The following is a 27,662-nucleotide window of genomic DNA, read 5'->3' as shown; positions in this document are numbered from 1 at the left end:
TTTTAATTTTTATTTTGAAACAGGACCTTGCTAAGTTACTGAGGCTAACCTTCAATTTGTAATTCTCCTGCCACAGCCTCCCAACACATAGTACAGGCATATGCCACTATTCCCGGCAAAATACTGTCTTATGATCAATGTTTTTCCAGATTCAGTAGGAAGACTTTTTAACAAAGAAATCATGTTCATATTGTATCTGTACTTCATTAGTATTTTAATGTTTTCATTGTTGTTAAAAATTACTTAGTATTTATACACCTAAATATAATGAAAATAGGTTTTCTGATATTGGTATGGTAATTTTGAAACCATTATGAATTTATGATAGGACAGAATGAGTAGATATATAGGCATACCTTGTTTTATTGCACTTCATAGTTTTTTTTTAACAAATAGAAAGTTTATAGCAACACTGCACTGAGCAAACTTATTGGCAAAATTTTCTAACAGCATGCACTTACTTTGTGTCCATGTGTCACATTTGGTAATGTCTCACAGTATCTCAAACATGTTTATTATTAATCTATTATGGTGATCTGTGATCAATGATCTTTGATGTTATTATTCTGTTTTGTGGTACCAAAAACTGTGCTCATTTTTTAAGATGGTGAACTTAATAAATGTCTATGTTCAGACTACTTCTCTAACCAGGCCACCACTCTCTCATCTCTCCCCCTCCTTAAGCTTCCAATTCCCTGAGACAATCAATATTCAAATTAGGCCAATTAATACCCTACAATGGCCTCTAGGTGAAAGTAGACCTTAAGAGAAAGGATGAGTCTACAGGCGTCTTATTATAAACCAAAAGCCAGAAATGATTAAGCATAGTATAAAAAGCATGTCAAAAGCCAAGACAGGCCTAAAGCTAGATCTCTTATGCCAAACAGCTAGCCAAGTTGTGAAGGAAAAGTTTATAGAAGGAAATTAAAAATGCCATTCCAGTGAACACATGAATGATAAGAAAGTAATACAGCCTTATTTTTGATATGAAAAATATTTTAGTGGTCTAGATAGAAGATGAAACCTGCCACAACATTCCCTTAAGCCAAACCCTGATCCAGAGCAAGGTCTTAACCCTCCTCAATTCCTTCAAGATTGACAGAGGTGAGGAAGTTGAAGAAGAAAAGTTTGAAGCTAACAGAAGTTGGTTCATGAGGTTTTGGAAAGAAGTCATCACCAGCACACTTAAGAATTCAAATAAAAATTAATTTTAAAAGAAGATTCAAGATGAAGCAAGTTATCCAGAAGATCTAGCTAGGAAAACTGGTGAAGCTGGTTATGTTAAACACCAGATTTTTCAACATAGACAAAACAGCCTTATGTTAGATAGTTCCACCTAGCATTTTCATAGATAGAGAGAAGTCAATGCCTGGCTTCAAAGCTTCAAAGTGTAGGCTGGCTCTCTTGTTTGGAGCTATTGTAGCTGGTGACTTTAAGTAGAAGTCAATTTACCATTCCAAAAGTACTAGGATCCTTAAGAATTATACTGAATCTACTCTTCCTATGTACTATAAATGGAACAACCAAACCGAGATGACAGTATCTCTGTTTACAAAATGATTTACTAAATATAAGAAGTCCATGGTTGCAACCTACTGCTCATAAAAGATTCCTTTCATATATTATTACTTATTGACAATGACCTATTCACCCAAGAGTTCTGATGGAAATATACAAGTTTAATGCTGTTTTCATGTCTGCTAACAGCATCCCTTGTACACCCTATGATCAAGGAGTTAAATAATAAGACTTGTAAATTCAATTTACAAGTCTTATTATTTAAGAAGTACATTTTGTAAGGCTCTATCTGTCATATATAGTGACTCCTCTCATGAATCTGAGCAAAGTAAACTGGAAATCTTCTGGAAAGGATTCACCATTCTACATATCATTAAAAACATTTGAGGTACATGGGAGGTCAAAATTTTAATACTAACAGGAGTTTGGAAGAAGCTGATTCCAACCCTCCTAGATGACTGAGGGCTCAAGACTCCAGTGCAGATGTAGTAGAAAAAGCAACAGAGCTCCAACTGGAAGTGGAGCCTGAGGATGTGACTTAATTGCTTCAATCTCATGATAAAACTTTAACGGACAAACAGTTGCTTATTATATAAGAACAAAGCAAATGGTTTCCTCAGATGGAATCTACTGATGATGATGTAAACACTATTAAAATGACAACAAAGGATTTAGAATATCACATAATCTTTTTGATATTAAAAAAATGGGGTTTGAGAAGAGTCCAATTTCAAAAGAAGTTCTACTATGGGTAAAATGCTATCAAATAGCATTAAAAAAAGTCAATCAATGTGGCAATCCTCAATGCTGTTTTTATTTTAATAAATTTCCACAGCTACCCTACTTTCAATGACCATCACCCTGATCAATCATCAGCCATCAACATCAAGGCAAGACCCTCCATCAGCAAAAAGATATGACTCACAGCAGGCTCAGATAATAGCATTTTTTTTAGCAACAGAATATTTTAAATTAAGGTATACACATTTTTTAGACATAACCCTACTAAGTTTAATGACTACCATATAGCACAAACATAACTTTTACATTCATTGTGAAACCAAAATACTCTGTATGACTCACTTTACTGTGATACTCACTTTGTTGCAGTAGTCTGGAACCAATTGTGCAATATCTGAGATGCCTGTACTTACACTGAGGAATGAAGTTCTTAATTTAAGGAAAAAAAGATGAAAATATGGAATGAGAGGAAATGTGAAAAAATTCAGTGAGGTCTGATTTGAATTGAAATGCCATATGATTTAAAAGAGTTATACAGGATTTGCTCATTGAAAATGTCTAGAAGCAACAGCACCCCATTGCAAGACCAGACCTGGTGCTCAGAGCTTATTTTCTATACACCATTACCTACTAAAAGTAAGCAATATTTCCTTGAAATGGCTAATCTCAGTTTTGGGTAAGAAGTACATAAAATAGGCCCAGAATATTTTACTTTGCCAGAAAACATGGAGACATTAAGAAAAAAAAAGGAACAGTCATGAAAGAATTGAATAAAAATATAAATCCACTACTATTAAAAAGGGGGGGAATAAAAGAAGAAATATAAGAAAATTAGATCTCTATTTCGTTATTGGTATAATAACTGGGCAGAGATCATCTATAGATATTAACACCATTCCTTAAAAGGTTGTTAGAGAACCGCCTATTAACAGATATTGCCCCAAAGTTGACTTATTTATACCATGGGAGAAAGGTTTCTTTACAATGGAAAGACCTGGTGGTCACTAACTTACTCAGGTGATTAAACACAGAATCACCAGTAAAAGTGCAAAACTACATGTGCTTTCTATGTGATGCAATGGAAAATACACAGATCACTTACACAGTATCCTTGACAAAGAGGTTTACTATAATCTTATCAGGAGGAAACAATCTAATAATCTAAACTGTAGGAAGAACATTGTCCTGAATTATTCAAAATGTCATGAAAATACAAAAAGAATGGAGTGGGTGGACTATTCTACATTTAAAAAGATGAAAGACTATAACCAAAAGCAATGAATAATTCTTGATCCAATCCTGGATCACAAAAAGAGCTACAAGAATATATTAGAGACAATTAAGAAAATTTGAAGTGGACTATATTTTAAGTGCTATAATGAATCAATGAAGAATTTCTTTGAAAAATTGTATGGTCATGCCACAGAATATCCTTGTCCTTAAGAGATATTACAGGGAAAGTGTTACAGCTGTAGCTTACTTTAAAATACTTTTAGAAAGGGATGCTTATAAGAAACTTCTTTTCAGAAAAAAACTGATATAAAAATAAAACTACACATATTCCCAAATTTTCTATTCCTTTATTTCTTACTTCCCTTCTGTTGTCACATAAAGAAAATTTACTCCAATAATAAAGTAAAAACAGTTTGAATTTGAGTCTCATTTAATCATAAGATCAAACTAGAATAAATGCTGACCCAGTATGTTTGGTGATATGTGATCTTTACTTACCTTCCCCAGGGCAGTGAGTAGATGAAAGTCTATGGAGTCTCTGTATCGAAGGATTTGAAGAATTCCATCTAAGTATACCTGGTCTTTACTGAAACACCCTGAAGGAACCAGAATAATATTTACTTTCTGATGCTCAAAAACACTATTAAGAAATTAGATTCTCATTTTCTTCACTGTAGAAACAGTCCTGTATTTTAAAAATTCTAATTTGTGTTTGGGGGTACATATCAGTGTCAGAGCAATTACCTGGCAAGCTCAAAAATAGCACCTCAAAAATAAAAATGTAATTGTCCAATGTTTATTTTTATTTAACTATTTTCATAACATAAATTGTGAGGTCTTGTCATTTTAGGGCTGACAATTTAAAATACATGAGTCTTAATAAATAATCATCCCACCTCTGTCAATTAATCATACTCTAACTCCCATGGTGCAATGAAGGCATCTGGGTGAGAACAAATGGGATAAGTTTGGGAGCAGTTAGGTTTTAAAAATGGGACACAGCTATGTGGAAACGTGGAATTTTAGAAAGCCCTGTTTCTTTTTTAAAAAATATTTTATTATTATTATTTGTAGATGAACACAACACAATGCCTTTATTTTTATGTGGTACTGAGGATCAAACCCAGGTCCTGCCCATGCTAGGCAAGCGCTCTCTCGCTAAGCCACAATCCCAGCCCCCAGCCCGGTTTCTTTTTGTTATTGTTGTTGTTAAATATTTGTTTCCCCCACCCTCAGAAAGAAAATACTATGGTTTAAAAACACCCTGGGCAAAATACACAAAATACTGTGCCTTTGTGTGAAAACAAGAATTAGAACTAGATTTTGAAGAACGTATAGGGCTAGGAATAGAAAAAATATGAGTGTTACTTTGGAGGCTGAGGCAGGAGACTTGCAAGTTTGAGGCCAACATGGCCAACTTAAAAAGACCTTGTCTCAAAATAAAATAAAAATAGAGCTGGGAAACAGCTCAGTAATAGAGCACTTGTCCAGCATGTGCAAGGGCCTGGGTTCAATCCTTAGTACTGCCAAAAACAAAAGGAGGACAAAGAAAATATGAAAGTTAGGAACAGGTCATGAGATCTGAGCCTAGTTAGAAAAAGATGTTATATTTACAAAGAAAACCATTTCCTATCCTGAAATAACTTGTGTACATCTAAAAAAATAAAAATTTGGTCTATGTTTACTAAATGAACAAAACTTCTACCATAATCATATTTTAAGGAGTTATTATTTTGTTAGGTATGTTAGGTATGTTAGGTAGCATATGAATTATGGAAAATACTGTTCTAATCAGCTAGAGATACACACTGAACTACTCATGAACATGATGCTGGAATTGGATTTACAATACTACTTGGAAACGAGAACATGGAAGAATGGATGAATTACAGTTGTAAAATGTCAATTATGACTATGATCAGGGAATGTACTGAGGAAGCAGCACCTTAATGATACTTATTTTATGTACATTTGAAATGTTCCATAATAAAAAGCTTTAAAAACTATATGAAGAAAAGAAAAAAAAAGGATTGGTCTACAAGTGATGTGCCCCGGTGAGATATCAAGGATAACAGGAAAGCCCTGGGACAGACCACTAAAATGCAAACAAGAAGATCTAAACAGGAGATGGGATAGTGATGCCACCTACTTCACTCTTCTTGCTAAGGATTGCTTTAGCTATTCTGGGTCTCTATTTTTCCAGATGAATCCATGAGAAATGTCATTGGGATTTTTATTGGAATTGCATTAAATCTGTATAGAGCTTTTGATAGTATGGTCATTTTGACAATATTAATTCTGCCTATCCAAGAACAGGGGAGATATTTCCATCTTCTAAAGTCTTCTTTAATTTCTTTCTTTAGCGTTCTGTTGTTTTCATGTAGAGGTCTTTCACTTCTTTTGTTGATCTTAATTTAAATTTTTTAAATTTTTTAAATTTTTAAAGTATTTTAATTTTTTTTGAAATTATTGTAAATGGGGTTGTTTTCCTCATTTCCCTTTCAGAGGATTTATCACTGATATACAGAAATGCCTTTGATGTATGGGTGTTCATTTTATATCTTGCTACTTTGTTGAATTCATTTATTAGTTTTAAAAGTTTTCTGGTGGAATTTTTGGGGTCTTCAAGGTATAGAATCATATCATTGGCAAATAGTGCTAATTTGAGTTTTCTTTTCCTATCTGTATCCCTTTAATTTCCTTCATCTATTTAACTGCTCTGGCCAGTGTTTCAAGATCTATGTTGAATAGAAGTGGTGAAAGAGGGCATCTCTGTCTTGTTCCAGTTTTTAGAGGGAATGCTTTCAATTTTTCTCCATTTAGAATGATATTAGCCTGGGGTTTAGCATGGATAGCTTTTAGGGTGTTTAGATATGTTCCTATTATCCCTAGTTTTTCTAGTGTTTTAAACATGAAGAAGTGCTATATTTTGTCAGATGCTTTTTCTGCATCATTGAGATGATCATGATTCTTATCTCTAAGTCAACCCTGCATCCCTGGGATGAACCCCACTTGATTGTGATGTACTATCTTTTTAACATATTTTTGTATTTAATTTGCCAGAATTTTATTGAGAATTTTTATATCTATATTGATTAGAGATATTGGTCTGAAGTTTCCTTTCTTTGATGTGTATTTATTTGCCTGGTTTTGGAATCAGGGTGATATTGGCCTCACAGAATGAGTTTGGAAGTGCTCCCTCTTTTTCTATTTCATGAAATAATTTGGAGAGTATCAGTATTAGTTCTTCATTAAAGGTCTTGTTGAACTCAGCTCTGGATCCATCCTGTTCTGTGCTTTTCTTGGTTGGTAGGCTTTTGATGCATCTTCTATTTCATCATTTGAAATTGATCTGTTTAAATTGTATAGATCATCCTGATTCAATTTGGGCAAATCATAAGGCTCTATAAGTTAGTCAATGCCTTCAATATTTTCTATTTTATTTTATTTCAAAATAATTTCTAATTGTCTTCTGTATTTCTGTAGTGTCTGTTGTGATATTTCCTTTATCATTACAAATGTTAGTAATTTGAGTTTTCTCTCTCCTTCTCTTCATAGCTAACATAGCTAAGGGTTTGCCAATTTTATTTATTTTTAAAACTTTTTGTTTTGTCAATTTGTTCAATTGTTTCATTTGTTTCAATTTCATTGATGATATTGGCACCAAAATAGACTTGTAGACCAATGGTACAGAATAGAGGACACAGAAACAAACCCACATAACTATAGTTACCTTATATAAGACAAAGGAGCCAAAAACATTCATTGGAAAAGATAGCCAGCCTCTTCAACAAATGGTGCTGGGAAAACTGGAAATCCATATGCAACAAAATGAAATTAAACCCTTATCTCTCACCATGCACAAAACTCTAACTCAAAGTGGATCAAGGACATAGGAATTAAACCAGAGACCCTGTCTAACAGAAGAAAAAGTAGGCCTCAATCTCCATCATACTGATTAGGCCCCTAATTTCTTTAAAAAAAAAAAAAAAGGATTGGTCTATAGCGCAAGAATTAAAATCAAGAATCAATAAATGGGATGAATTCAAAATAAAAAGCTTCTTCTCAGTAAAAGAAACAATCAGTGAGGTAAATAGAGAGCCTACATTTTTGGGAGCAAATTTTTATCACATGCACATCAAATATAGCACTAATCTCTAGGATATATGAAGAACTCAAAAATCTTAACAACAACAAAAAAAAAACAAATAACCCAATCAATAAATGGGCCAAGGAACTGAACAGACACTTCACAGAAGATGATATACGATCAATCAACAAATATATGAAAAAAAGTTCAACATCTCTAGCAATCAGAGAAATACAAATCAAAACTACTCTAACTACTCACTCCAGTCAGAATGGCAGCTATTAAGAATACAAACAACAATAAGTGTTGGCAAGAATGAAGGGGAAAAGGCAAACTCATACATTGCTGATGGGACTGCAAATTGTTGCAGCTAATCTGGAAAGCAGTATGGAAATTCCTTGGAAAACTTGGAATGGAACCACCATTTGACCAAGCTATACCACTCCTCGTTCTAAACCCAAAGAACCTAAAAACAGCATACTACAGTGTCACAGTCACTTCAATATTTATAGCTGTACAATTCACAGTAGCTAAACTGTGGAACCAACCTAAATGCCCTTCAGTAGATGAATGGATAAAAAAAACCTGGTATATATATATATATATATATATATATATATATATATATATATATATATACACACACACACACACACACACACAACACACACACACACATACATACATACATACATATTCATACATACACACACATACAATGGCATACTACTCAGCATTAAAAGAGAATAAAATTATGGCATTTGCAGGTAAATGGAGTTGGAGAATATCATGCTAAGCAAATTAAGACAATCTCCCAAAACCAAAGGCCAAATGTTCTCTCTGATAAGTGGACTCTGATTGTAATGTGGGTGAGGAGGAGAATGGAGGAACTTTGACTGGGCCAAGGGGAGGGAGGAAAGGGAGGGGGCATAGGGGTAGGAAAGATGGTGAAATGAAATGAACATCATTTCCTTAGGTACATGTATGACTGCACATGTGGTGCAACTCTACATTGTATATAACCAGAGAAATAAAAAGTTGTGCTCCATTTGTATACAATGAATCAAAAAGCTTTCTATTGTCATGTACAACTGACTGGAACTAATAAAAATTTTAAAAAAAAACTAGATGTTGGAGACAAAGATGAGGAAAAAATTACTTCCCATTGCATAATTTTTTACCTTCTGAATTTTGCATTGTGACTATGGAATGGCATTCAAACATAAACTAATCAATTTAGGTAATTTTAAAGTAAAGAAATGCTAAATTTCTTAGCAAAAACAACAACAATTAGGAATGGAACAGCTATACTATTCTTAGTATTTATCCAGAAGAATTAAATTCAGCATACCATAGTGATATATGTGAACTCAGTTTATAGTAGCAAAATTCAAAATTGCCAAATTACAGAACCAGCCTAAGTATCTGTCAACAGATGAATGGATACAGAAAATGTGGTATATATACACAATGGAGTTTTTATTCAACCATTAAAAAAACAAAATTATGTCATATGCAGAAAAATGAATGGAATCTGAGAGCATTAAACAAAGTGAAATAAGTTAGACTCAAAGTCAAAAGTCATGTTTTCTCTTGTATGTGGAGGTTAGAAAAAAAAAACACAAGGGGTAGGATCTCATGAAAATAGAAGGGAAACCAGGAGAAAAGAGGTAGAGAACCTGGAGAAGGGAAGAAAGAAGGGAAAGGAGAGATAGGAATGAAACTGACCAAATTATGTGCATATATAAATATGTAACAACCAATCCCACTGTTATGTATAATTATAATACACCAAGTTAAAAAAACTTAGATTTAAAAGTAAAAAAACACCACCAAGAAAGTGAAAAAACAACCCACAGAATGGTAGAAAATATTTGTAAATCATAAACCTTACAAAATATGTGTGTGTGTATAACTTATAATTCAATAATAAAAAGACAATCCAATTTAAAAATAGGGAAAAGATCAAAGCAGACAGTACTCAAAAGCAGCTACACAAATGGCCAATAAGCAAATTTTAAAAAGCTTAATGTCATTAGTCATCAGGTAAATGCAAAACTATAATAAGACACCGCTTCATAACCACTGGGAAGTTCAAATAATAATGCTAGTTTACAAAATGAACATAGCAATTATTAAAAAATATGTGGAAAAAGCCAGGTATGTTGTTGCATGCCTATAATTCAGTGGGTCAGGAAGCTGAGGCAGGAGGACCCCAAAGTTCATGGCCAGCCTCAGCAATTTAGTGAGGCTCTAAGCAACTTTGTGAGCCCCTGTCTCAAAATAAAACATGAAATGGCTGGGTATGTGGTTCAGTGGTAAAATGACTCTGGGTTTTAAAAAAAAGCGGGGGTCGGCAGGGGTACGGGACAGGGAAGAGGAGTACTCATATACTGGTGGGAATGACTGCAAATTGATATGGGTGTTTTGCAGTGGGTGGATGTGATGAGAATATTTTGAAATTAGTAGTGATGGCTGAACAACTCTGAATACTCTAAAACCCACTAAACTTTACATTTTAAATGGGCGAATTTACAGTATGTGAATTATATCTCAATAAAGCTTCCTCCCCACCCCTGTTTTCAGTACTGAGGATCAAGGACCTCTTGTGGGGCTGGGGATGTGGCTCAAGCGGTAGCGCGCTCGTCTGGCATGCGTGCGGCCCAGGTTCGATCCTCAGCACCACATACAAAAAAAAAAAAAAACAAAGATGTTGTGTTCGCCAAATACTAAAAAATAAATATTAAAATTCTCTCTCTCTCCCTCTCAAAAAAAAAAAAAAAAAAAAAGGACCTCTTGTGGGCAAGGCAAGTACTCTGCCATAGATAAGGATTTATTTTTATTTTGAAACAGGCTCTCACTAGGTTGCTCAGGCTGGCCTCAACTTGCTACTGCTTCAGTCTTTTAAGTAGCTGGGATTATAGATGTGTGCACACCTCTCTTGGAAATATCCTGTTTTTAAAGGGAGATAAGGCAAAAAAAAATTTCAATACCTGTGAATCTAGATAAAGGGTATATTTCTATACTATTCTTTCCATATTGTTGGTCTAAATTTTTTAAAAATAAGCTAGGCAAGAGTGAAGTGGAGAAAGTGTGTTTTTAGGAAATTGGTGCTGATCTCAATAACAAAGGTTTATTTTTTTTCATAAGTAAGTAAATTCTCAAATTAAGACATTAGGATATGACTAGAATCACTTAACTAATCATTAAGTCAAAAACCCACAGTCAGGGGGGATAGTAGGGGATAGGAAAGGTAGCAGAATACAACAATTACTAATAGGGCATTATGTAAAATTGTGTAAGCGACATGATTCTGCAATCTGCATTTGGGGTAAAATTGGGAGTTCATAACCCACTTCAATCTAATGTATGAAATATGATATGTCAAGAGCTTTGTAATGTTGTGAACAACCAATAAAAAAAAAACCCACAGTCAAGAGACACCTACCTGGTTGAGAAGTATCAGTCCATCCTCTTTTGGCTCGTACACAATAATCCCACCTTGTATTAGGGTCCTTGACAAATTTGCCAATATCTTTGAAGAGTTCACAAAAAGACATTTGGCTGGCTTGATAAACAGTGTAGTAGAGGAGGGCAGCCCTCCATAAAAAGGGGTCTTTTCTGAACAGGACACTGTGAATACTTGCCAGTCCTTCCTCTGTAGGATTGTTTGGCTTTAGCTCATGTTTTTTACGACCAGTCCAACTATTCCATGGTTGCTGCAGATTATTAATGCCTCGAAAATAATGTGTGCCTATGGAAAAGAATAATAAAAAATGGCATTCTTTTAAAAATTCTTTTCCAAAGAAAATGCTAAAGTTTGGAGCTAGTGCACCCCCCCAAAGGCCTAAGTGCTAGAAAGGCCCAGGGGGAGGCCTTCAGGTAACCGGAGGCAGTGATTATTTCAGTCCCTTATTTTTCCTTTCTCTTTCTGGCTGTGAGTTGAGCATTTTTGCTCAGCCACACACTCCTACTATAATGTGCAATCTCACCACAGTCCTAAAAGCAAGGGGGCCAACTGATCCTGAACTGAAAACTCCAAAACTGTCAACCAAAATAAACATATTCCAAATTGATTGCCTCATTTATCTGTTATAGTAACAGAAAACTCACAGAAAATATTGCATAAACAGTTCTAAAACTAAATTGATGTGTACCTACAGATCAAAACAAAGTAGAAAATGACCTGAGCCTAAGCCTTTGAGATCTGAAGTAGGCTGCTGTCTTTACAAGGTCCATATGTCTCATGTGAAAAGGCATAATCTTTACAACTATATTGTTAAGAGAGAAGAATCAGACTGATATTTAAAAAAAAATCTTAAGAGTCACTGAACCCCCTCAATTTAAGGTGAGTGAACTGAAATCCAGAGGAGTTAAGTGACTTCAAGCTTACCACAGTTAAAAAATCTAGTTTGAAAAGAGAGATAAATAATTTACCTTTAGTCTAACCGAAGCTTAAAAACCTCATGACATTTTGCTGAATACTATTAAGAATATTTCTTTGGGGCTAATTCCTGATATTACAAACAGAAAAAAAAAAAGGAAAGTATTACTCATACCTATTTCGTGCCTCAGCATTCCCTCCAACCAATGCTCACGTGCAGTGGAAACATTGATGGTCAGAGTTGGACATCCATTTACTACTGTCATTGAAGCACGGGAAAGTAGGTCCTCAGTGAGATGAACTACAATCTAAGGAGCAAGGGACAGGGGACAATATGTGTGTCACACACACATATTCAGACACACACACACACACACACACACACACACACACACACACACACACCACACACACACACACACACACACACACACACACACACACACACCACAAAATATAAAGGGGTAAGGGGAAAAAAGCTTTCACAGAAAACAACAGAGAACTTAAAATTTTACCTGTGGGGTCTTCTCAAATAGCCCTGGCTAAAATGATACAAAAGAAGGACCAACAGATTTCTGCTTGTTGCCAGTGCCAAGGCTCTAAGATTGGCCACTAAAATCAGACTACTAATAAGAGAGACTCTCAGGAAAAACTCCTCAGTTAACAAGTTTTTCATGTAATCCCACAAGCTACACAGAAATGTCAGTAATAAAAGAAGAAAAACAAAGAAACTGAACACATCAAGACAATTCAAGACAAGAGGAACTTAAAATATTTATTAGTGAGAATCCGGTGACTAATATAAGGAGTAAATTTGGGTTGGCAAACAAAACCTGCAGGAAAAAATTATGTGGCACTGTCTGAGTATTAGAATGCCACAGCCAACTCCTGTATTCACTCATGATCCATACCTCTCCCAGACAGCCTTCCTTCATCATGTACTTCCTAACATGATTCCAGATTCGAGGTTTAGATAACAAACTACCACCAGTAGCTTGTTCAAATTTTTCATAGCTTCCATATTTCTGTAAAGTCAGCTCCATAATATTGATGGACTGTAAAAGGAAAAGATTATGAAAATAAATAACTTCATATTACTTTGAGATAAATAATAAGATAGCTATGATCTTATTTATCATCATGACCTCTTCTGGCTTATTGATTATGAAATTAACCTGAAAATGAAGTAACACATTTTTCTAAGCTAAACTAATTTCTACTCAATTTCCACTAACTGCTTGTGCACTTAGAAATACTCTCTTTCCCTGTGTTCTTTTCTCCTTAACATGAAGATAGACCAGCTCAAGTACTATATATCTATAGTGCTGATACCTGATTGGCTGAGAAGTTGGGCATAGAGCTCGTAGCTTCTCTAAGATCATCTGGTGCTTTGGCAGAATTTAGAATGGAAGGTATGTCTCTACACTTGTCACTACATACAATTACCATTTGGATTGAAAAAAATTCAAAATTTTAAAAATGTACTGAAGAACTGGCATGCACAGTGGTACATGCCTATAATCTCAATTACTCAGGAGATTGAGGCAGGAGGATTACCAACTTCAAAGCCAAGCTGCAAAATTTAGCAAGACAGTGATGCTGGGGCTGGGGATGTGGCTCAAGTGGTAGCGCGCTCGCCTGGCATGCGTGCGGATAGGGTTCGATCCTCAGCACCACATACAAACAAAGATGTTGTGTCCGCCGAGAACTAAAAAATAAATATTAAAAATTCAAAAAAAAAAAAAAAAGACAGTGATGCAAAATAAAAAGGGCTGGGAATGTAGCTCAGTGGTGGAGTACCCCTGGGTTCAATCCCTAGTATCCTCTCTCTCTCTCTCTCTCTCTCTCTCTCTCTCTCTCTCACACACACACACACACACACACACACACACACACACACACACATAAATCAACTAGTTTTCCGTGACAATCTGTAAGATGCTACTTTCTTGGGCTACTCTTGCAGAAAACATAATCTAAACCTTAGTAAAATCTTTTAGCTTTCATTCAGGGTAGGGTACTACCTTTTTATTCTTTTTTTTAAAAAATATTTATTTTTTTTAGTTGTAGGTGAACACAACATCTTTACTTCATTTTTATGTGGTGCTAAGGATCGAACCCAGGGCCTCACATGTGCTAGGCAAGCACTCTACCACTGAGCCACAACCCCAGCCCTACCTTTTTATTCTTCATAAATTTCCACAATAAAACAAACGGACAGTTAAAACATTTTCTCCAAATACACATATGCAAAATGGAGACTAAAAAAAAAAAACTAGTTACAAATTACAAGTCATCAGTATCTGTGGCAAAGCCACAAGGAAGGAAAACATAAAGAAGAAGAAAATTACATTTCAGAAGCCTTTTAGGAAAGAAACTGAAAAATTCAAACATTATCTTATATGAAATGTGAAATAACTAGAAAATTCATATATGTTATATAAATTTATGGACTGTATCAGACTAGTAACAAGATTAAAGGTATGAGCTCTTGAATTGGACTATCTGAGCTGATATCCTGGCTTGTTTACCTGATAGCTGTGTTACCTGTGAAGAATGAAAATGAACTTGTGTTTCAGACTCCTCCTTTGTAAAGGAGGATAGTAATAATAATGTCTACTTCATGGTTTTGTTGAAAAAATTTAGTCAACTTTTGTAAAGCAGTATCTGAAGTCAGTACATATTAACCACTGTATCATCATTGGTATGTTACTGATGAACCCAGCCTAATTCCATCTTAAGAGCCATCTTGTCACAAAGTTATGAAAAGTTAATTTCTGTTTTACTATAATTACTACAATTTCTAAACTTGTTTGGAATTCTTGCCCTTGCCTTGAACTCACCCATGCCTGGCTTTCTCTGACCACATAACAACCTTCTCTAAAACCTTAGTGGTGGCTCATAAATCCTGGCTCCCCCTGACCAGATAACAACCTTCTCTGAAACCTCAGCAGTGTCTCATAAATTCTGATGTTGGGATCTGAATTTACTCCCTACCTTGAAATATCATGCCATGTAGATCATTAACCTACTATCTGCCTTTGTATTATGTTTGTCAAAATCCTGTTGGCTGTAAGTTCTCAAGACACCCCCCTCTGCAACTTTTTGTGCTATAAAATTTTGTTCTTAAAGAGCTGGGGGTGCTGGTCTCTAGCCTGCGTTAGGAGAGACAGCCAACAATCAGCTCTCTTTGTGTACACAAATACAAGCTTGCTTAATTTGATTTAAAATTGGAGTCCGGTGGTCTTTTCTTTGTGATAGGGTTCAACAGTTACCATTCTTTACAAATACCACCACTATAACACGCCTGACAGAAAAATCAAAGAAAAGTTCACATAACTGCAAGTGATAATTCAACACACATGTTCCCATTGGGAAAATACACAATACTAATAAACTACACATGTACCATAAAGTTATCAGAACAAGAAATGGCTTCAGTAGGTTTTGCCTGGCTTCTGTTTCCAAAACTATTAATGAAAGCCTTGTTATTCAAACAGAGTGTAGTCCAAGGGCCGGTAGCCCTGGCATGGTTGGGAGCTGGTCCCAAATGTACAATTTTGACTCCTACTACCCTCATGACCATGAATTCAAAAATCTGCATTTTAACAAGATCCGCAGGTGACTCAAATATAGTGAAATGTACTGGGCATGGTGGTGCATGCTTGTAATCCCAGCAGCTCAGAAGGCTGAGGTAGGAAGATCATGAGTTCAAAGCCAACTTCAGGAAAAGCAAGGCACTAAGCAATTCAGTGAGACCTATAATACAAAATATGGCTGGGGATGTGGCTCAGTTGATGAGTGCCCCTGAGTTCAATCCCTAGTATTCAAAAAATAAATAAATACACACACATACACACACACACACACACACACATATATACACACATATATGTATATAGAAATATATATAAGTACACATTTTACCGTGTGTGTGTGTGTGTGTGTGTGTGTGTGTGTGTATGTAAGATGTGAGAAAGATCTCAGAGAATGGTGAATATAGCAGAAGTGTTCTGGAGGCTGATTCATATGATAACTAGGATAATTAAAAGCACAAATTTAGCAATACTTAAAAACCCATTTTCATAGATTAGCAAAAATAGTGTGTGTATTCTAGTCTAATGGTCATCAGTCATCCACTAATCAAACAGTGAAAAATTATGTAAAATTTGGTTTTAAGAACTGCAGAAGAAAGTAGAGTGAATACCTTCTATATTGGACTGATAGACCTAAAAAAGTTAATTTTTTTACTATAATTTCTGCTTCAAGGTTTTTTAAAGCATGAATTTAATTTCAGAGAAAAATTAGCTTTTCTAGGCATATGTTTAGTCAATAGGAAAATGTGGCTATCTGGTTACTATTTATTGAAGCAAAAATAAAATAGTCTAGAGAAGTAAGAAAAATACAGGTGTTCCTTATCACAGATCAAAGAGTAAGTCAAAGAATTAATACAATAGTGGGATTTTTTTTGCAATGAGAGAATGTAACTTTTTTATCAAAAGGATAAACAGTAGCACATCACTTCCTTTTTTTCATCTGCATTTACTTACATGGCAACACTATATGAGAACTACATCAATGTGCCCAAAAGCTCAATTTAATATTCATCATTAAATATTAAGTATTTATTTTACATTCAATCTTTCTTCTTTGAAGTGCATATCCTGTCACCATCCATTGATTCCTTTTTTCTTCCTTGGTTTTTCAACTGGTCTAACCCAGACAGATCTTTCTGATCACAGAGATCTACAGCATCCTTTACTGATCTCAGGATGATACTCCACAGTATGGAGACAGAGACAATTATTAGATAGGTAAGAATAAGTCAAATTTTTAAGAGATAAAGTATGTTGAGTGGTAATGAATCAGTCACTTCACCAGTGAATAATTTTGTGTTATGATTTCTTCCTTTGCAACTTCTTTCATTTTTTGGTAGTAGGGATTAAACCTAGGGCCTTGTGCATGATAAACATGCATTCTTCAATTTATCTACACCTCTGGCCTCATACAACTTCTTAACTACAAGCTATAAAAATTTTGAGTATGATCCCAAATTTGAAAAAAGAAAAGAGTAATTTTAAAAGGCACAGGGAAGGGTCAGTAATGGTGGCACATATCTCTAATCACAGCTATTCAGGAGGCTAAGACAGGAGGATCACAATTTCAAGGCCACTCTGGGCAACTTATCTAGACCCTGTCTCAAAAAATGAAAAGGTCAGGTGATGTAGATTAGTGTTTCAGTGTCCTGAATTTGAACTACAGTACTACAAAGAAGAAAAACAAAAGCCAAAAAAAAAAAAAAAAGCACAAGGAAGCTGGGAAGGATCCACCCAAAGGCTAATGTTCACATTTGGGAAAGGGTTGTAGGGATGCTTATTATTTATATTTTTCCAACGTCTTAAAATATTTTATAACATGCCATATGTTAGTGCTATGATTAGGAGGAAAAATTATTCTGTAACAAAAGGAGGGAAGGGAGTTCATAGAACCAATGTCTATACTACTTGGAGAATTAGGCTTTCAACACCTCAATGTGAATAGTATGTTTAGAGGTGGTGAATTTCATGTTAAACCTCAAATTTCATTATCACCTATGTTAATCAGGAAACTACATTTCCTAATATAGGATATAGCTCCAGAGAAAATGAATTAAAGAAAAAGGATGGATGAGGTGGGAAAAGGAGTGATGCACTGCATTCTGGAATGTATGGCTCCCTTACTTGAAGACTTATGGTCAAAGGTAGGGGGCCATGGTTTTGTTTTGTTTTTGGTATTAAGGATTGAACTCGGGGACACTTTGCCACTGAATCACATCCCCAGCTCTTCATATTTTTTATTTTGAGACAGGGTCTCATTAAGTTGCTGAGGCTGGCTTTGAACCCACGATCCTCTTGCTTCAGTCTTCCAAGTTACTGGGATTACAGGCCTGCACCACGGCCCCCAGCTCAAAGGTAGAATTCTGACTGTGAAAGGGGAGTTGTCCATATTCTGTATTGCTATGCTCTGAATGTTTATGTCCCTCTCAACACCTAACCTACCCCAGACTGGTATGTTAAAATCTTAACTCCTAAAGGCACTGCTGTTACAAGTTGGGGCCTTTGAGAGGAAATCAAATCATTGGGATTCTTCTTCAAGTCTGGGTTTAATGCCTTTGTAAAAAAGGCCCCAGAGAGCTAGCTAGCCCCTTTCATCATGTGAGGTCACATCTAGAAGACATCTACCTCTATGAACTAGAAAGTAGCCTCAATAGCCAAATCCTTAACTTCTTTACCCTCAGAACTGCAAGAAATTTCTATTATTTATAAGTTATCCAGATTAAGGTATTTTGTTATAGTAGACAAAACAGATTAACAAATGTATTTTCAGGAAAATGATTCACTTTACATTCTCTGGAACACTAGTTTTCAATTTTGGTTTTCAGCATTGGAACTTTTCTTTTAGACCAAATCTCAACTTCATTTTAAGTTTTCATGTCTGTTGAAAAATACTTCGGTGTTTGTGAAAGGACTAAAACATGTTTTACTGTAGCTTGTAAAGTACTCATACCCATAACTCTTTCACTTTCAAACTCACAGTCATACTAAAATATTATGGAACACCACTACTTGAAAGTTTAAAAGGTCTCTAAGATCAGTAGGTCCCTAGCTCAGAAGGCTCAACAAAGCAACTCTCATGTACGGTTCAATCTGAGAAGTCTATTAGATAACTCCTTATACCTGTCTTTAGGCCAACTTAAGCCTCATACAAAGTGGTTATTGTTTTTTGGGGTTTTTTCGTCTTTTTGTTTTGTTTTTTGGTGCTAGGGATTTAACCCAGGGGTACTTTACCACTGAACTACATCCCCAGTCTTTTTATTTTTTTAATTTTCAGTCAGGGCCTCATTAATTTGCTGAGGGTCCCACTAATTTTTTTTTTTAGTCATACATGACAGCAGAATGTATTTTGACATATAATACATACACAGAATGTACATACATCAATCATATTGTCTATTCTATTCCGCTGCCCTTCCTATCCTCCCTACTCCTCCCCTCCTCTCCCATCCTTTCTCTCTAATGTGACACACTTTTTTTTCTTTTTCTCATTACAACATCATATATGTATTCTGTATAACAATGAGGTTCTCCTTCCATCTTCCATGCAACTCCCCTTCTCCCTCTTTTTCCCTCCCACCTCTCTTCCCTATTTAGTGGTAGTCTTCTTCTCATGCTCTTCCTCCCTAGCCCATTTTGAGTCACCCCCTTATATCAGAGAAGACATTCGACATTTGTTTTTTAGGGATTGGCTAACTTCACTTAGCATAATCTGCTCTAATGCCATCCATTTGCCTGCAAATGCCATGATCTTGTTATTTTTTAGTGCTGAGTAATATTCCATTGTGTATAAATGCCACATTTTTTAATCCATTCATCTATCTTAATAAGACACCTATAGCACAAGAGTTAAAACCAAGAATCAACAAATGGGATGAATTCAAACTAAAAAGTTTTTTCTCAGCAAGAGAAATAATATGTGAGGTGAATAGGGAGCCTACATCCTGGGAACAAATTTTTACCCCTCAAACATCAGACAGAGCTCTAATCTCTAGAGTATACAAAGAACTCAAAAAGTTAAACAACAAAAAAGCAAATAATCCAATCAACAAATGGACCAAGGACTTGAACAGAAACTTCTCAGAAGAGGATATACAAACAATCAACAAATACATGAAAAAATGCTCACCATCTCTAGCAATCAGAGAAATGCAAATTAAAATACTCTAAGATACCATCTCACTCCAATAAGAATGGCAGCCATTATGAAGTCAAACAACAATAAGTGCTGGCGAGGACGGAGGGGAAAGGTACACTCATACATTGCTGGTGGGACTGCAAATTGGTGCAGCCAATTTGGAAAGCAGTATGGAGATTCCTTGGAAAGCTGGGAATGGAACCACCATTTGACCCAGCTATTTCCCTTCTCGGACTATACCCAAAAGACCTAAAAAGAGCATACTACAGGGACATAGCCACATCAATGTTTATAGCAGCACAATTCACAATAGCTAGAATGTGGAACACACTAAATTTTTAGTTGAGGCTGGCTTCAAACTTGTGATCTACCAATCTCAGCCTGTAAGGATGGCCTTAGGCCTTAGCCTTAGCAACTACATTTTAAAACACTCCAGTTTGAAACCTGCAGTCTCACCAGGCACGCCTATCAGATCCTTCCTGTATGGCCCTTAGGCACAAACAAGTCACTCTCCCCCCCCCAACCCTGATAAACTCAAGAATGAAGCCTCCGGCAGGCTGTCCTCACCTGATAAGAGGGAAAGGGGCAAAAAGGGTGGGGACCACCAAACCTGATGTTTTAACCCCAGGTAAATGACACCACTGAGAAATCCTGAGGTAGCTGATAAGGATTGAAAGGGGGGGGTCAAAAGGCCCCAAATTTAGTATAAATAATAGAGCAAATGAACAGATATTCAGCCAGCCGATACTGATGCACACAAGTTGGAGAGCCTGATGAAGACCTGGACTGGCATCTCATCTTTTGTCATTGTTTGCCTGATCCTCTGCATGGTTCACCATTCTCAAACTCTACAGCCACATCTTGACCCTGGTGAGAGCTGCAATTTCTCCTACCACCCTCTCCTTAATAGGCCATCAGCTCCACCCCAGGAGAAGCTTGCCTTGATTCCAGACCTGAGTACCTGGTCTGAGTGAGTGCGCCTCTGCTGGACTTAAAACCTAAGGCTTGAGACTTTTGATCTGACACTTGAACTTAGCACTCAGGGGGAATGTCTGTCATTATCCTGACATGATTAAGTGTGTTTGCAATGCTTAAAATTAATTAATCTAGAATTGTTTGCTGTGAATTGATTATGTTTATTTCAGTGCCTAACATTAAGGACTGTCATTTTCTTGATTAAGAACCTATGGATTAAAATTGTATGGAGTGATTTGAGTGAATAAAGCATTGAAAAAGGCAGAAGCTTGTGGACATTCTTTATTTCTTCCCCTAAACTGCAAAAGTTGAACCTTTTGCCCATCATGACATAGCCTCCTTAGTTGCTGGGATTATAGGCAGGAACGATCAAACCAGCATAGGTGCTTCTTCTTTTTAAATATTTTTTTTAGTTGTTTAAATATTTTTTATTTTATCTATTTATTTTTATGTGGTGCTGAGGATGGAACCCAATGCCTCACACATGATAGGCAAGCATTCTACCACTAAGCTACAACACCAGCCTACAAGGTGCTTCTTAATTACAGATGTGTAATAGGAGAAAAAATGAAAACATAAACCCTATGAAGAAATGTGATATCTGAGGGATGGGTGGGATCCTTATCCTGAAAACTCAAATGAAGACCATACCTCTGAAAAAGTATTAGGTCAAATCCTATGACATTAACATCATATGATGATCAAATATGAGCAATTTTGTATGGTTCAACCTTATATATTCTGTAGGAAACAATAAATTTCAGAAAGTACAAGCTTCATTTTACAAATTAATGAAACTAATGATAACCTTCAATAATCCTCGGTGGGGGTGGGTCTTGAAAATAAGAGGGAAGTTGAGACATATGAAATACAGATAACTAATACTAAATCTATTAATTACATGTGAAGAAAACCTAAAATAAATGGGGCAATATTCAAAGTTAAAGAAATATTCTTACCTATAAAGACTTGAGTAAACTGATCAAATGGCCATGGGAGACAGAGATTAGGGAAGGGACAGGATGGCAAGGTACACCTACATTGAGTGAATTTCACTCATTGTATTTTTTAAATATATTTTTGTTTATTTCCATGAATAAAAAGTTCCTATTATCTTCTAAATTAATAAAAAAAAATCATTCTGAGACACATCAGGATGTCCATAACGTATTGTGAAAAAGAAATAATCTCTACTGCACAGCTCACTAACTTGCCTCCTTCCAAGAGGCTTCAGGCAAGAAGCCCCCTAGAGAGATGGACTAACACAATGTTTCTGTATTTAAAAAAAAAAAAAAAAAAACCAGTGGGGAACAACCTAAAGATTCAAGTCCAACCAAAACTGTAAACCCTTTATTTTTTATTTTATTTTTAGTGGCACTGGGGATTGATTCAGGGGCACTCTACCACTGAGCTACGTTCTTAACCCCTTTTGTTTTCTAATTTTGAGACAGGGTCCTGCTAAGTTGCTGAGGTTGCCCTGGTACTTGTGAGCCTCTTGCCTCAGCCTCTAAAATTACAGATGTGTGTGTGCCTGGAACTGTACAACCTTTATAAGAAAAATACAGTCACTTAAAATGATGCTGACATAAAAGAAATGTTGACAATTTTTAAGGATATGAGAAAATGTTTATCATAAGTAAGCAAAAGCATATTAACCTCAATGATGAATAGTAGGCTTGGGAGAAGAAAAAATACATAGAAATGTCAGCAGTAGTTATCTTTGAGTGGCAGAATTATGGGATTTTAATTCTTTTTCCCATAATTTCTGAGTTTATTTTTGCCATGATGGGAATTGACCTCAGAGACTTACACATGCTAGGCGAATGCTCAACCACTGAGCTGCAAACTTCAGCTCAACTTTTCTAAGTTTTTATACTGAACATAAATTATTTTTATAATATTTAACTCCCTCCTACTTTGGAATCTTTGGGTCTTCCTATTCACCATCTGATTACCTTATCCCACTTGCCTAGTAGTTATTGATATCCCTTCTCTGGGATATTTGCATTTAAAAAGGGAGCACATGAAAAAAGTTTTTTTTTTCATTTTCATTGAAGCTTTATTCACAGTATTTAATAAAAGAAAAAAAAGTAAACTTTCAGTCAGGCATGGTGAGTGAAAAAAGTTTTTTTAATTTAAAAATCCAACAATGTTTTCTATAAGTAGATTTATAGGCTGGTAGAAAAAGAGCTTATATGCCTCACATTCATGAGGTCAACTCATGGAAGAAGCAGCCATTTTCCTCATCTATGTCATCTATGTACTTTTATTCTGTTCTGTAAAACAACATCTTGGAGCCAGACATGGTGACTTGGGAGGCTGAGGCAAAAGGATTGCAACTTTGAGGCCAGCCTCAGCAATTTAGCAAAGCCCTGAAACAACTTGGTTGAGACCCTGTCTCAAAATAAAAATTTTAAAAAGGGTTGGGGATGTACCTTGGTGGTAAAGTGCCCCTAGGTTCAATCCCCAGTACCAAAAAAATAAACAAAGAATTTCTGCAACTCATTAATTAAAAGAATAATAAATAAATAAATGGGTGAAGTTTCTAAAGACAGTTCTCCAAAAATTATATATAAGTGGCCAATAAGCACATGAGAAGATGCTCAACATCATTAGCTACCAAGGAAATATAAATCAAAACCCAATGAGACACTACTTCATATCCACTAGGATAGCTATAGGAAAAATAAATAAATAAACAACAGTTAATGAGGATGAGGAGAAACCGGAACCTTTATATACTATTGGGGAGAAAATAAAATGGTGTAGTTACCTTGGAAAACAGTCCAACAGTTACTCAGAAGGTTAAAACATGAAGTTATTATATATATCATATGCATTTAATTATGCATCCAAGATAATTAAAACACATGACCACATAAAAATTTATACCCAAATGCTTATAGTAGCATTATTCATAATAACCAAAGGTGGAAACAATCCAAATGTCTATCAACTGATGAATGTAAAAAATCTATGTACAAAATATTATTCCATAATAAAAAGTACTGCTACATATACAACATGGATAAATCTTTGAAAACATGACAAATAAAAGAAGTCAATCATAAAGGGCCACAAAACAATTACATATTATACAATTCTGTTTATATCAAATGTCAAGAATAGGCAAATCCATAGATACAGAAAGCAGATTATAAGGTTGTACTTGGTAGGAGGTTGGTAAGGAACAAGGACTGATGGCTCCTAGGTACAGAACTTTTTTGGGTGATGAAATAGTAAAATTATGATGTATGCATAACTGGATATATTAAAAATCACTGAACTATACACTTTAAATGGATGAACTGTATATAGCATGTGAATAATATTTTAATAAAGGTATGTTAAAAAGGAAAAGTAATCAAATAATATAATAAAACATTTAAATTCTAAATCCATAAAATGAAAAATTTATCTTTATAAAACTTCCAGCATTGCCTTGGATGATACAACAAACTTTCTGAAAAATATCAATGTTCTCCTAAATTATCTGCTTTTGGTTTACTTTCTTATTTTATTTGGAAATCTGACCATCAATCATGAACCACTTCAATAATCATGTGCTAAAAATCTCTCTCTCTTCTCAATTGTGGTTTTCACTCAGTGAAAAACTATACTGTGGAAACACTAGCCATCAGATCTGGTTTTACATTAGGGCCCCATGGTTTAAGACTGTGATTGCAGGAATGCTGCTTAATCTTTCTCAGAGTTAGTTTCTTCACTAGCAAAATGGAGATGAAAATCCTGGCTTTATTTAACTCCTAGGGTTGTTGTAAGGGGCTCTGAATGTGCTCTCTAATCTATTTCCCATATGATTATACAGTATTTAAGCTTCAGAAGTTGACTGCTGGGTTGTAATTTTAGAATTTAAAATAACTGGATTGCTCTCTTTTATTCAAGGTAATGTTTTTTCCCCTCCCTTGTTAATATATAAAATCTCAATCTCCCCTCATTCCTCTCCTTTTCAGAAAATTCTAAAATCTGGAACCCACCTCTCAAATACTGAATAACCTTTAGGAGATCATATAGTCCTTTTCTTTTTTTAAAATTTTATCTTTTTGTTTTTAGTTGTAGATAAACACATTTATTTAATTTTATGTGGTCTAAAGATTGAATCCAGTGCCTCACATGTGCTAGGTAAGCGCTCTACCACTGAGCCATAACTGTAGCCAGGACAGTCCTTTTCTTTAAGCCTGTTATTGCAAACTGTTTTTTGAGAGGAAAGTGGGCTACATGATCATTTTTTTTTAAAGGTTCCCTACCCAAATAAGCATGGGAAATATTGGACTAAATAGAGTTAAAATGAATGCCTCTCTCAAGTCTTTAAAAAAAATACTATGTGTGTTGAATCTGGGAGATGAATATAGTAGTTTGTGCTTTCTAACTTATATGGACTCCTTATTAGTGTTCCTCAGAATAATTTGAAAATGGTTACTTTAGACACACATGGGACACACACACACACACACACACACATATTCTGGTAATGATATTCTCAGAATGAAAGGCAAAATTCTACTAAATGAGTTTTTCAATGGTGGCTATTGCTTTTTGGTAGCAAATTAGGTATATAAAGATTTGTGATTACTCTATCAGATCATTATGCCTCCATTTAAGATACTGCAGTCAAAAACCAGTAGGACACTGCACAAATGGTTACATTCTCAAATATCTTTATTTGTAAGCAATGCTACTGGGGTATAAGATGACTGGAGAGGCAACAAAAGAATACTTTTACAGTCCAATGTTTAAAATCCCTACACTGGCCAAGAAAAAGATATATGCAGGCTGAATTTGAATCTTAGGCCACAAATTTGGAAAGCTGACCATCAATCACAGATCGATTGTTTATAAAGCACTTCACTAAATTTCCAGCATAACAGCAAAAAAGCCCATTCATTTATCCATTCACTCCTTTATTCATCATTGGGGTCACCTTCTATGTGCCAATCACTATTACTTTTATATATTTTAGATTACGAGTTCCTGTCCTGTCTTTAGACTGGCAGAGATGACATCTAATGTGATACTCTGATGGAGTTGTGAAATCACAGAAAAAGAGTAAATAGAAGTGATAGATAGAGGAAATAGAAGGCATTTCAGGCAAAAGAAAAATAATACTGCCAAAGTAAAAATAAATCAAAGAAAGTGAAATACCTTTGGAAACTCAGCACCCAAGATCTGTTTTTGATTCTGGAATAGAAGAAATAAGTAAAATACACTGCTATCAAAGAGGCTGATCTGCTGGTGAAAATAACAAACTTAAAAATGGTAAGAAAGGATAAACACAATGACAGATCATTTGTATGAGAGGCTATGGGAGTTTGAAGTTGACTTGGGAATAAGGTCTTGAAGGCTGTGCAAAAGATTTTTGAACTTTAACCTAAATTATGAAGAGCTCTGAAGTTTTTCAAGACAAAAAGTTACACAACCAGATTTGCACTTTAGAAAGACACTGACAACAGTGTGGAAAGCAGAGGAAAGACTGAAGCCAGTCAAGCGGTAGCGCGCTCGCCTGGCATGCGTGCGGCCCAGGTTCGATCCTCAGCACCACATATCAACAAAGATGTTGTGTCCGCCGAGAACTAAAAAATAATAAATATTAAAAATTCTCTCTCTCTCTCTCTCTCTCTCTCTCCCCTCTCTCACTCTCTCTTTAAAAAAAAAAAAAAAAAAAAAAAAAAAAGACTGAAGCCAGGAAAAATACTTTGCCAGTAATGCATTTTCTATAGCAGATGAGGATCAGGGTATAACAAAAAAAAAAAAAAGAAGGAAAAGAAAAAGAAATCTATTTCAAACAATCATATTCTACATATGTAGAACCCAGAAAATAAACCGATAACAGACATTGAGCCCTTCTTCAATAAATGTGAAAGCCAGACAAAAAAAGAAAATGTTGCTTGCAGCTTATTCTTTCCCTTAGAATTCTGGGTCCCCCCTTCTGCATTCTGTGTTGTCAGGGTGTTAGGTAGTCTGGATGTATACAATGGTAAGTGGGAAAATGAAAATGTTACAACTACTACTGAGATTATTTATAAATAGCTTAGTATTGCAGATTATTTTTCATCACTTACAAAAAAAAGCAGATATTCAAGCTGTTTGGTAGGAAAGACTGTTACATGAGAATGTACATGTTAGCTGAGTTTTTAGAGGCAAATCAACAAAGCCTTTCAATGAGGTCATACCTTCTTTCAAGAACATACAATCTGATTGGGATTTTTCCATCTCTGATCTTTCTTGCTATTAGGTTAAAAAATGATCCCTCTTTTCCAACCTCATGTACAAACGTGACTATGGAACAAACTGAACTCAAAATAACCTTAAAACAAACAAACAAACAAATGAAAAAAAAACACCTTAGAACTTCAGAGTATCTGTGAAAGATTTGTGACTTGCTAAACAGAAAATGGTGTCATTTAGGGAGAGGTATAAAGTAAAGAATCCTTGCTTTTTCTTCCCCTTCACTGTTTTGACAATTTGAAGTCTACAAAGATAAAATATTATTTCAAACAGGGGTGGAGGTATAGCTCAGTGATAGAGCACATGCTTAAAATACTATATCAATTCTGGTATAATTATAACTTAGCTTTAAAGAAATGTTAGGTCAGCCAGGAATGATAGTACAGGACTATCATCCAAGCAACTTGGAGGATCTCAAGTTCAAGGCCAGCCTCAGCAATTTAGCCAGGCCCTAAGCAAATTAGTGATACCCTGTCTCAAAAGATAAAAAGGACTGTGGATGTAGCTCAGTGGTTAAGCCCCTCTGGGTTCAATCCCAGGCTTCTTATTTCCAAGTAAAAAAATTTTTCTATCAAAAAAGTAAAGTGGCTGTGTGCAGTAAGTGGCACATGCTTTTAGTTCCAGCAACTTGACATCGGAGGATCACAAATTCAAAGCCAGCCTCAACAATTGATTGAGGCCCCAAACAAAATAAAATAATAAAAATAAAAAGGGCTGGATTAAGTACCTCTGGGTTCAATCCCTGGT

At 35.3% G+C, this 27,662-nt stretch overlaps 1 protein-coding gene across 4 annotated transcripts in view; it reads right to left on the bottom strand.

Moving 5' to 3' along the window:
* Matcap2 (microtubule associated tyrosine carboxypeptidase 2) overlaps positions 1–27,662 on the bottom strand; it is a 48,203-nt gene that overhangs the window by 3,847 nt on the left and 16,694 nt on the right. For all 4 annotated transcript variants that reach the window (XM_078039852.1, XM_078039855.1, XM_078039853.1 and 1 more), the window contains 4 exons: positions 12,878–13,021; positions 12,142–12,274; positions 11,031–11,336; positions 3,991–4,088 (listed from right to left, as the gene is read on the bottom strand). In XM_078039852.1, the coding sequence (XP_077895978.1) occupies positions 3,991–4,088; positions 11,031–11,336; positions 12,142–12,274; positions 12,878–13,021 (681 nt within the window). The remainder of the gene's footprint in view (positions 1–3,990; positions 4,089–11,030; positions 11,337–12,141; positions 12,275–12,877; positions 13,022–27,662) is intronic.

The sequence above is a fragment of the Ictidomys tridecemlineatus genome, chromosome 2 (genome assembly GCF_052094955.1).
Source record: "Ictidomys tridecemlineatus isolate mIctTri1 chromosome 2, mIctTri1.hap1, whole genome shotgun sequence".
Lineage (NCBI taxonomy): Eukaryota > Metazoa > Chordata > Mammalia > Rodentia > Sciuridae > Ictidomys > Ictidomys tridecemlineatus.
The sequence above is the reverse complement of the archived record's forward strand: the minus strand, read 5'-3'. Positions and strand labels throughout refer to the sequence as shown.